This window comes from Caretta caretta, chromosome 2 (assembly GCF_965140235.1).
Source record: "Caretta caretta isolate rCarCar2 chromosome 2, rCarCar1.hap1, whole genome shotgun sequence".
Lineage (NCBI taxonomy): Eukaryota > Metazoa > Chordata > Testudines > Cheloniidae > Caretta > Caretta caretta.
In genome coordinates this window covers 117,632,465-117,644,635 of record NC_134207.1, presented here as the reverse complement: position 1 = coordinate 117,644,635, position 12,171 = coordinate 117,632,465, and the positions used below count along the sequence as shown (strand labels likewise).

The 12,171-nt window shown below is 39.8% G+C and overlaps 1 protein-coding gene across 6 annotated transcripts in view; it reads left to right on the top strand.

Annotated features, from left to right (window-relative positions):
- Positions 1 to 12,171, top strand: part of RREB1 (ras responsive element binding protein 1) — a 142,455-nt gene that overhangs the window by 59,946 nt on the left and 70,338 nt on the right. For 4 of the 6 annotated variants that reach the window (XM_048839787.2, XM_048839789.2, XM_048839791.2 and 1 more), the window contains 4 exons: positions 4,153 to 4,266; positions 5,726 to 5,925; positions 10,422 to 10,511; positions 11,866 to 12,029. In XM_048839787.2, the coding sequence (XP_048695744.1) occupies positions 4,153 to 4,266; positions 5,726 to 5,925; positions 10,422 to 10,511; positions 11,866 to 12,029 (568 nt within the window). The remainder of the gene's footprint in view (positions 1 to 4,152; positions 4,267 to 5,725; positions 5,926 to 10,421; positions 10,512 to 11,865; positions 12,030 to 12,171) is intronic. The other 2 variants (XM_048839788.2, XM_048839793.2) reach the window with 1 other exon arrangement.

Sequence of the window (12,171 nt, the reverse complement as noted above, 5' to 3'; positions counted from 1 at the left end):
AATTTCAACCTATGAGATGTATCTTTCAGAACACCGAGAAAGAAACTATCGTGGGCTCTTTGTCCCAGATGAGATGTCCCCTTGCTGATTTGAACAAAGTTATTCCTCTCTAAATCTCTGCATTAGTAATGCTGCCTGGACTTACTTTTAAACAATCTTTGGTTTCACTTCTCATTGAAAAAGTAGATCATTTTAGGGGGATGGTAAGTAGGAGTAGTAATGCTTTTTAGACCCAGAAGGGAAAAGTGTTTTGAAATGCATTGTGTGTGTGTGTTAAGATGGGAATCCTCCTTCCTCCCCCTAAAAGAAAAGAGTATCCATAGTATAGAACATAGTGTGTTTAATGAAACCAAGAAAAGTGTTTGGCTGAAAGTATTAAATTTTCTCTGGCCCAATTAATTCACGGCTTGTATTTTAACATTAATGTGGGTTTTTGTTTTTTTTTTAAGTGGAACAATGAGCTGCTTTGTGCTATACATCAGATTTGCTCTCTCCTTGCCTGGACTGTGTGTATTGTGTGCTTCTTCCTATCTATTCCAAAGGGAGTGCTCATGTGCAAGACAGTAGAACAAACTGTAGTAAAAACTTGTAATCGCTCCAAAGGGTTGGGGCACACTTTTTGCTTCTGTAGCACCTTCTCTTTGGTGAGTCGAGTGACTGAAGAAGCATCTTCTCTCTTCCTACCCTCTTTAAAGATTGTAACCAAGGTTCTCCTGTTGCTTTCTCACTAGTGCGTTTAAAATGAAAGGAGAAGATGCTGTAACCATCAAGAATGATCTTTTTTTAAGATAAAATGGGGGGGGCGGGGAGGAGTAAATGTTGATGAGCTGAGCTTCAGCTTACTGTGGAGTCACATTTTATCCCAAAGGAGGAAATAGATCTAGCAAATGCCTTCCTGTTCAGACTGAATGGGAAGCAACAAGTTTTACATTATTTTTGTTCAAGCCTGTGCTTTACTGTGTCCCTTCAAAGCTGGTTGTCATTTGTTTCAGATCTCGCCTTTATCACAAACCGCTATTTGCAGTCTTTAGCTTTCTGTGGTCCTGCATTGTCTGTTGCCTACAGATGCTACACCCCTAGCCACAGCAGCCAGGACCAGAGCGAAGGGACAGATTCAAGGGAACCTGCAGTCGTGTGTGTGTGTGTGTGTGTGTGTGTGTGGAATGAGGATGGAATGCTTACTCCATAGGGAATTAATTCAGTGTTTAATACAGCCCAAGGTGGTATTGCCTCCAAGCTGAGCTCCCTCTTCACTGTGGACCTCCCTGTCTCCTTTAATTGGGAAGGGGGGTAATTGCCCAGTGGAGCAATAAGCAGAGGGATCCCCAAGAGCTTGAGAAGACAGGCACTCCTGTAGCCAGGCAATTAAAGAACTTCCATATTGTTGGCTCTGTCTCCCCAGTTGATTCCCTGAAATAGGTTCAGTGGGCCAAACCTTCCCTTTTCTACTTGGAAAGGGGGAGGAATGCACCCTCCCCTCCACAGATGTGTAATAAATTTTGCAAGAGAAGCCTCACCGAATTTTCCTGCCCCAGGGCCCCTCCCTGCCATGGGTTTCCCACAGGAAGAAGTGATTTGGCCCAGTATTCTTATTGTTGCTATATCCTATTGCAAATAGAAAGCTGTGCTTCCAGAATCAATGCATGCTATTGTCTTTGTTTCAATGGTATAGTTTTCCTTCCCACAACAGTACTAGAATATATTTTAGTGCACTCCAATAATACTTACTCTTTCAGAAATTAAGTTTAATTCTTTAAACTGTTTGCAAACTAGGAAGTTTTTAATGTACAGAAAAAATTGGTCTCCTGTTTAAAAACAAGATCAGTATCCAAACATCTTGTTTGAGTTGGCAGAAAGCTGTATTTTAGTTTGTCATAAAATAGCTATTTGTAAACAGAAGCTGTTATGGGCTGCAATTGTACTGTATTGTGCCCTTTCTGAAAGGTGTACACCAGGCATACTTGCACAGACATTGCAAAACTGAAGGTGAGATTTCAGGGTGATGTTTGCATGTCTGCCCTTTTCTTTCTTTCTGATGACCACTTTGAATCAACAGCTAAAAACAATGCTAGGAATTCAGAATTTATTTCTCTGAAAGGACCCCCTGCGGTATTTAAATTAATGTGGACCACACCCTGTTTTTACAGTGGTTAAATGGATTCGTTTTTTTGTTTGTTTTTACTGTTTTAGAAAGTATCTGATAATTAAGGATTGACATGTTGGTTATTGGGTGAAAAATTCAAGAATAGTTATTGATCTGCTCAGAAAGAAAGATGGTTAAACTAAGTTTGTTTTTTGCTTTAACAAAAACAGAAAAAGGGTTTAATATTTTTTCCAGTTTTTCTGTTGTATTAACTAAAGGGATGCTGTTAAGTAAGATTAAGTTTTGGCCAATGTCAAAAATTGTAAACTATTAGGGAAATGTTGTTGTTGTGATTTTTACTTTTGTAGTTGTTGTTTTTAAAATAAATCTACCCCTGCATGAACCCTTCATCGCTGAAATTTAAAAAGTAAAAAGCCATCACTTTTATGGGCCAAAATAAAGTAAGCTGACACTGCAGCTAACAAAAACCCTGATCTGAGAGCTGTGCAAAAATGAGGAAGATAACAAAGAAACTAATTTGAATTCTGCTAGGAACACAGTGCCTGATCCTGAAGTGCAGGTCACTTGCAACCCTTATTGAACTCAGTGGCCATTTTAGATACTCAGCCCCTCCCAGGATCAGGCCCACATCAGAAAGGAAAATCGGTGCTTGCGGAGTGGAAAGGTATTAAAATTAGTAGAGAGTGAGTCATTCAGGAGAGTATAACATGCAGTTTATAAAAGCCCAGTTTAGGGAGCAGGCCGCATTGTCTAGTGTGTAGACCACAGGACTGGAATCAGGACTCCTAGGCTTTAATGCAAACTCTGTTACTGACCCAAAGTGTCAAGTTATTCAGGTCCTGATTTAGGACAGGTACTTAAGCACATGGGTAACAGTTAAGCAAGTGAGTAGTCCCTCAGAGCTTGATTCTGCCATCCTTCCTCCCACTGAGGTGAAGATAGGTGTCGCATAAGGAGCTGTTCAGCATGAGCAAACATGGAAGAATTGGGCCCTCCATCTCTCTCTATGCCTTTGTTTCTCTACCTGTAAAGTGGGCATCACTGGGATGTTTTACTAATTCATTAATGTTTGCAAAGCTGTTTGGGATCCACTGAGAAGTGCTACATAAGTGCAAACATATTATGTAAGCTCAATGATGCCTTAAATGGGATAATTACAGTAAGATGTGCTCATTCTTTTTACAAGAAAATATTCCTTATTGTTTTCGCTGCTATTTGAGGCTTGTAGCCTCTGCATATAGGGAAATAAAAGCACGTAATGCCGTTAAAGGCCTGCTGACAGGAACCATTTTGATATCTGAGATGGTAAAGCTTCCAAAGGCTGATGTTCTTTGTTTCAATAGTGAAGTAACATAACTGTATTTTTCTTTAATGTTACCATAGTGCAACTCTCTGTTAAAACTGTAATTGCATTTTGCAATATTACCTACTAAAAAAAAATTCCCCCAGGAATCACTTTTTGTTTGTTTGTTACATTTTGTTGTTTTCCTGGAATGTCTGCCACTCTAAAAAAGGCCTTCAAAAAACTACTCTAGCATATTGGAACCAGAGAGGTGTCCTTCTCACAGAGTTGCTGACAATAGCTTGATAAGTGCATGTGTGGCTTCCAAAAAAAAAAAGAGAGAGAGAGGTGTGGGAAAAATTCCACCAGCAGTTGCACCAATTTATGTATATTTTCAATAATTACTGATAAACTGGGACACTGGATATGAGAAATGTGCTGAATGGTTCCAGAAATTTCAGTCGTCCTTTCCACTGTTAGCATTAATCAAAGGGTCATCATGAATTCATCTGTTAGAATAAACTGTAATTTTTCTAAAAGGAAAGTCGGAATGTATGAACTTGAATTACTGAAATTCTCCAGCTACAGAATACACTTGAATTTCTAAGCCAGATGTCAGTAGTGTCAGTGATGTACTCGGTCTAGCTCCCTTTTTTGCAAGTTGAATCTGGGACATAAATTAGGGGGATGAAGTCTTTCTCTGTTAAAACTACCTCGTAGTTAATATATTCCTTCTTCCCTCTCCCCTCCCCTTTCCTTAATACAGTACTAGAGGGTGCTATAGAGAATCTAGACTCTGCTAAGCCTAATACACTAAGTGGGGAGAGCAGCAAGCAAGAAGAAAACCTCATTGTTCAACAGTCAAGGGAGGAAAATGAAGGTAACTTATTTAACTAGAATTGTGTGCTTCATTAATGTAAAGGATCAGCAAGATTTTTAAGAGTTTTCCCCATCCCTAATAATTTTATTTATATATATATATATTAAGCAGAAGCACAAACACTTACACTCGCCACTGCAAGGCTTACAAATGAAGACTCTTTTGGCTCTTTTGGCACAGCATTACTTATCCCCATAAAACACCTGTTTATAATGTTCATACTTCTCTTTTGCCAAAACATGTTATATAGCGGATCAAGGGTACATGTACCTTGATATACATCCCCCGCATGTCGTCTCTTATATATATTCAGTGGCTTTCCCAGTATATATTCAGATTTTAAGTCTTGGGTTCTGTGCTGCTCATCTTGAATGATGAATCTGCTGGGGTTTTAAAGCATGCTCTTCTTATGTTTCTAAAGCAGGATATGAAAGACTTACTAGTATGATAATGTTTACGTAACATGTCCATAAATTGGAACACCACACACCTAGTGCCCCAACTATTTAAGCATGGTATCTGAAACAAGAACATCTTTCCTACGTGTACATATGATGTAGGATAAATATTCTGTGTATATTCTACATTGCACTTCTTATACTTTAATGTAACATTACCCAAAATACCTACTCACCCCCATAGCAATGTGTTTGCAACTGCAGCCGCTCATGAACAGTGCTCCAGTCTTTCACTGTGGACACAGGACACCAACAAGATGCATTATGCATTACCAACAAGATGCATTATGACAAGAGAATTAAGCTAAATCTGATTTTAAACCCAGGATTACTGGCTCTACAGTAGAACCTCAGAGTTAAAAACACGAGAGTTATGAACTGACCGGTCAAACACACACCTCATTGGGAACCGGAAGTGTACACACAGGCAGCAGCAGAAAGCAAATGCAGTACAGTACTGTGTTAAACATAAACTATTAAAAAAAAAAAAAGGGGGGGGGGGAGTTAAAAAAAAAAGATTTGACAAGGTAAGGAAACTGTTTCTGTGCTTGTTTTGTTTAAATTAAGATGGTTAAAAGTAGCATTTTTCTTCTGCATCGTAAAGTTTCAAAGATCTATTAATTCAATGATCAGTTCTAAACTTTTGAAAGAATAGCCATAACTTTTTGTTCAGAGTTCTGAACAACCTCCATTCCTGAGGTATTTGGTAACTCTGAGATTCTACTGTACTGTATTGGGGGTTTGAAAATCAAGTTCATGTGAACAGAGCATTCAAATAAAAAGTTGTAACTTGGCTTATGTTTTCTAGAACTTTAGTAGCTTTCCCATTAATAAAGGACCCCAAACTGTTATGAACTACTGTTTTTTACTTTTTCAGATCACACAGGTTGTGAATTCTTTTGAGGCATGGACCACGTCTCTTCCATCAGCTGCATACTGCTGAACATCCCATTAGCTCGCCAACTGATCATCTCAGCACCTTTTTTTGTTTACAATTTCAGAGAAGCAGCTCAAAAGCTTAACCAATTACAAGACACCAACTTTACCAAACAGTTTGGAAGGTACAGACTTGTCCTCCATTGACGCCATGATGTCAGCAGTAATGAGTGTGGGGAAGATCGCTGAAAATGGCGGGAATTCTCAGAACATCAAGTCCCCATCAAAGTCTCCTGCACCAAATCGGATTGGCAGGAGGAACCAGGTATATAATTCCAAGCATGCAGTGGGTGAGAGAGTTTCACAGTGGAGGAAAAGAGTTAATTTGCATTGTCATTTTTGCATTTCAAATAGTACATGGTGGCATCAGCTGCTATGCATTGCAAGTCCATGTGTGGTTTGTGACTTTTCACAGAATAATCAGAGAAATCTGATCTGGAAAAGACCTTGTCATTTGCATACTGATCTAGGAAAGCACTTAAACACGTGCTTAACTCTAAGCATGTGAGTATTCCCACTGAATTACCCTTGCTTACATGCTTTGCTCAGTCAGGGCCTTAGTCTGTCCCTCTACCAGTACACATTGTTCCTTAACGTATAGTCTTTGTTAAACAAGTACATAGACTTACAGCATAACGCAATGCAAATGCATAAGGGCTGATCAATTTTATCCCATTTACCAGTTGACGGCACTGTATCAATACCACCACAAAGAAGAGAATTATATCAGTCAAAACAGTGTTACTTATGTGATGTTCCTGTAGCAATTTATTAATAGCCTGCAAACTAGTCTTTCAGATAAATGGCTTCTGATTTGGCTTAGATTTTATTTCCTCAAAACTAAAATACGTTAATTGAAAAGAAAAATATGGCAGGGTGACATAAAGATAAATGCGATCATAGGAGTATATTGTCTGGCAGCTGGCATGAAAGATTTGCCTGCTAACGTTCGTTCACAGTCCAAAGTTGCATTAAGTGGGAGTGTGCTGTTCAGACTCATGTCAGTGGCAGGGCTACTAAACAGCTGTCTGCTGTTAGGACACCACATGATTTGGCTTCAGGAGAGTTTGTTAGTGTTGCTGACCTTTATTCCACCTGATATTTCAGTGGGCATCAGATCAAGGGATGCTCAAGGAGTAAATGTGACAGGATTAAGAGGGATTCTAATAGTGTAAAAATAAATAAATAAGTTAATAAAAGAGCTGATTTGTTTTTAGGTGGAGATAGATTACCACCAATGAGGTAAATACTTCTCACTGGAAAAAACGGAATTGACAGGATTTCAGGGCAATATTAAGTTTGAATCAGTCTGTTTTTGTAGCCTGACTCTAGCAAACCTGGATGCAGCAAATTTCTACGTACAGCGCAAAGCACATTAAAAGTGGTGAATTGTTTCAGTGCACTGCAAATATGAATCTGAAGTCTGGTGAGAATTGCCCCCCCTCCCACACCCTGGGAATAGTAAAAGGGTAACAGAATGTATTTGCTTTTCTGTGTCTCATTGCTATATTCCATGGGGTTATAGTGAAACAGTCTCTCCTGAATCCTTATCCCAAGTCTGTGGTTCTTTTGATGCTGCCTTTATCTTGGCTCTTGTCTGCCTAGAGTCTCATAAACACACATGCACATTAATCCTCGTCTATTATAACTTTTCATTTATTTTCTCCTAAAGAAAAGATGTTACAAAGAGGCGTCAGGGCACTTTTAGAGAGAAGAAGGGAAAAAAACAAGAAAACAAATCAACCTAATGCCAAACTCCAAAAGGGATTTGCCAGCAGTTGGGTGCAGAAGGGCAGTGCCAAGTTGCTTTATTTAAGCAAGTGTAGTTAACAGATGAGCTGCGAATTTTATCTTTCAGTTCGGGAAGTGCTCTTTCACCAGCACAACTGCAGCAGCTCAGATAGTTAGGCCTTGTCTACACTGCCACAGCGCTGCAACCTTCTGGCTTGGCAGTGTGAAAAAACACACCCCTGCAAGTGTCGGCGCTGTAAAGCACCAGTGTAGACAGCACTGGCAGCTCCTCCCCTCGTGGGGATGGTTTTTTTACGCACTGGGAGAGCTCTCTCGCGGCGCTGGTGCTGCGACGACACAGCCATGTTAAAGCATTTGCCACGGCAGCACTTTAGTGTTGCTAGTGAAGACATTCGCTTAGTGTCGCGTTTTTAATTCTTCAGTGATGCTGCTTTTACAGAAGCGATGCTAAACGTTTTTGTCTGGATTGAGTTAGTCGCCAGAATTCCGTGGTTAGCCACCCTTGATTTGGTTGACCTGTATTATGGTATGCAGTGTGTACTGTGTGAGCACTGGAGAAAGTTTGGGTTTTAGTTAATAATAAACCCCAGAGTCAATACTAATCAGCTCTGGCTGAGCTATAGTGTGTGTCTGATCTTTGCTTCAAGGTGAACCAGTAATGACTCTATCTTTTGTTATTTTGCTGATTCAAAGAGCAGGCAGTCTCGAAAGCAGCCTTCGAAACAATGAATTGTGTCATGTAGAATTGTATCCTTAGCTAAAAAGGGAAAAAGAGGTAGACTGATCATTTCACAGATATCTCTGGGGATTAAACACCATCTAAACTGTCAGCACAGCTGCAGGGATTTTCCTCACAGCACAGCGTGTTTGTTCTTCCAACCCAGAGCCAACTTTAACAGAGCTGCAGTGTAACTGGAGCTGAACATTACTCCACAAGCTGATTGTGCGCAATAAAGTTACATCTGTGGAGGGGAATATGTGTATTTTGATTACATATATATATATTCCATATGTGATATGTGCTACTGCACAGATTTGATCAGCTTTCTTGGGACTGTACAGATTTCAGAGATTCTCCCCTCCACCCCACTTGCCTTCTAATGTTTTTGCCTTCTAGTGTTTTGCGAATGTCAAGTACATGAGGCTTTGGCCCATGTTCAGGGGCTATAGTGAGGTCTGCTATAGAGAGTTGTGTATAATCATTTATAAACAGTGGGAGGATTTTTCTGTGTAGGAGAGAAGGCAAAAAAGGCTAATAATTGCAAATTAGATCACAAGTCTCATGCTTTTGGGATTTGAGATCAGTGTTATTGTTTACTCTGTTTTGGCTGAAAAGATGCAGAAAAATGGCCATTTATCCATACAGAAAAGTCCTATTAGAGGTTAATAGGAAATAACCATTCTTTTAGAACAATTCTATAAAATTTAGTAGATAAATTATATTCCCCTCTATAGGGTAGGTTTAACCCCCTCATCTTCTCCCCACTCAAAAAACAAACAAAAAAAAATCACCCCAAACAAACACAAACCAAAAAAAAAACTGTAGAGCGGTTACTGCTTTATTCATTTCTTTGGGACTTCAGAATAATTTCCCCAGCACCTGACTGGCAGCATCCCCTTTTAAATCCCTTTGTATGTAACCATAAGGGATTTTAGCCATCCACTTTTCAGTGGGATGGGCAACCTCCGTTCATGTGTATATCATACATTCTGGAAAAAGTTCTTTTTATTTGACATCTCCAGCGAGTTTTTTTAGAAAGAGGAAATGGATGGACACTGACACATACACAGTATCTCTGATGGAGGATCTAGTCATCTTTTTTCATTATTGCACCAAGAATACTTAAAATGGCAGGCAAGAAAGTTCAAGTAGAACATAGCTTTTCAGTATAACATCATACTCGCTAGCCACAATGATGATTTTTGTGCATTCTTGAGATACCAGGGGTTTAAATAACAACATTGGGTCTTCCTGGTAGGTAGAGAGCTACACTGTTCTGCAGAAGAACCATGTTCAGTTTTCAGTCTCAGACTCTCTTGCTTTTTATTTGGCGGCTCAGGTAATAACAGTGCACTGTGCTTCTGTGGAGGTTGTGGGTGGATGTGCCTTTCGTCACTTAACAGCAGCCCTGGGCAATTAGGTGAAATTAATTTGTTTCCACTTGGAGTCCCATTGCATCCTTGGCTTGGTGGTGCAGTCAATATCTCAAGGGCGTACTTAATAATATAAGGCTGGTTCTCCACTCTCACTGGTCTTATTCTGGCTTGACCATAGTTACTCTGGTTCTCACCATGTGAAAGGAGAATAACGTATATTGTGTTTGTGTTGATTATACTCTTGCATCATTACCTCTTGAAGGCTACAATTTCCTCAGATCTTGCAAACTTAAGAAGGGTTGGATCTGGCCCATATGTGGGTGGGATACTTCCAGGGAAAACCCAAGATGCTCTAAAAGGTGCTGTTGCTGATTCAATAGGTGCAGCCCTTCCCTGTGCGAAGCAGCAAAACTGTGATTCAGTGTTAAGTTAAGGGCACTGCACTCCTGCACTGTCATTCGGACAAGATGTAAAATATAGGCCCCTGTGATTTGTTTAAAGATCTCATTGGTCCGTGTTGGAAGATTAGTGGTGTTAACCCTCATGTCCTGGCCAACTTCCAATTTGGGTACTTGTGCTCTGCTCGCCTAAATTCCTTCTGGCACTTTCAGCTGGTCACAACGGTTGCCTTCACTTCCTGTCCCAAACTGCTGTTGCAAAGTTGCTGTGAGCTGTGAAACAGCTGCTGCATTTCCGTGGTGGGTGAAGTGACCGATACTTGTAAATTATAAAGTTTCTGAAGCTTCCCTTAGGGATCTTTCAGGATGATGATTGTGTAAATACAAGTTATTGTTCTGTTCTTTGAGAGATGTTCTTATGTTTCTTGCTTATGATTTCAATCCCCATCAGTAGTTGTGAGATTAGCTTTTGGGTTTCTCTACTTTTATGTTTGTGTGTTTGTTTTTCTTACAGGAAACAAAAGAAGAGAAGTCTTCCTATACCTGTCCTCTGTGTGAGAAGATTTGCACTACACAGCACCAGCTAACTATGCACATTCGTCAGGTATGCAGACTACTTGTCTTAATCGTTCTTTTATATTAAAGAGAACGCGGTGACTTGGAGAGAGATCCATTTTTCAGTAACAAAAAACATTTCCTTGTCCAAACCCAGAAGTCCTTCATTATGAATATGGTTCACTTTTCACGTACACATTTGTGCCTTCATATTTAAAAAAAATTTTTGGAAGGCACAAATGTTGCAGGGTTTTTCCCCTCTACCCCAGCCTATTCCCAAGCAATGAAATGTTTCCTCTTCAAGGCAGTTTAAAGTTATCTGAGGATTCAGAACAACATTTCCATTAGCAAGACGTGTCCTGCTTTTATTGTCTGTTTCGCCATAGTCACCTTCAACATCCATGCAAATTAAGGACAAGGAACACAGGAGCTATTAGCTCAGGCTGGCATTGAAGCACTTCTGTCCTATGCAGAGTCTAGCAACTCTGAGAAGCTAGGCAAAGAAGTGACTTTGAAAACAGCACCATTTTTGTGGAGCTAAATATGTCCTCCTGCTTCTCTCTTTTTTTTTTTTTTTTTTTTTTTCATAATAAGGAACAAAAAGAGATCTGCTCTGAACATTGAGGTTGTGGTTCGCTTTCTGGTGTCCATTGGATAAATGTGTACTTCAGTTTTCCCTTTTATGCTAAAACTAGGGTGACCAGATAGCAAATGTGAAAAATCGGGACAGGGGATGCAGGGTAATAGGAGCCTATATAAGAAAAAGACCCAAAAATCAGGACTGTCCCTATAAAATCGGGACATCTGGTCACCCTAGCTAAAACATATAGTTTTAATTAGCATCATCATCAACATATCACACTGATTTTAGTCTGTGTAAAGATCCTCACGTAGTGTTGATAACTAAGGGCCAGATTCTACCCTAAAAGGCATGTACATAGCCACAAAAATCTGGTGTCACTCCAATGGTAGAATAATGCTCTAAATTCTGTCACCTACTCATTTTAAATAAATGTAAATTGACACTGTAATGACAAAAAAGCATAAACATTTTAAAATGTTTCAAGTTTAAACAACACCCTCCACCCCTAACCATTTGTGTCTGGATCCCTTTTCGCCCTCCTGCATTGCACTCTACAGTGGATGTGCCTGTGCGATGTATTGCATAACACAGTAGGCCTACATTAGCCAGACATTCCTGGTGTGGTTTTGTGGCAGCGAAGGGGTTAATGAAAAGAAAAGCATGTAAAGTTTACCTTTACGTAGCGTACCTGCTAAATAACTCTTTTAAAAAAAACAAAAAACAAATCCAAAACACAACTACTTTTTTAGCTGTTACAGTTCTCTGATATTTCCTGGGCAGTACATAGGAGGAATTCAATGAAAATCATTGCTTTCTTTAGCATAACACTGACACTGGAGGGACAGACCATTCCTGCAGCATCTGTGGAAAGTCTCTCAGCTCAGCAAGCTCCCTTGATCGCCACATGCTGGTGCACTCAGGTGAAAGGCCTTATAAATGTTCAGTATGTGGACAATCCTTCACCACCAATGGGAACATGCACAGGTGAGTGCTGATCATGACACAGGAGTGTGGAAAAGATTGTGGAATGTGGGGGCATTATGTTTCCTTGGCAGGACTGTCAAGTAAGGAAAAGGCTTTTACATGGACAGGGAAGTATGAATTATGTATAGTGCCTTATTGCTGA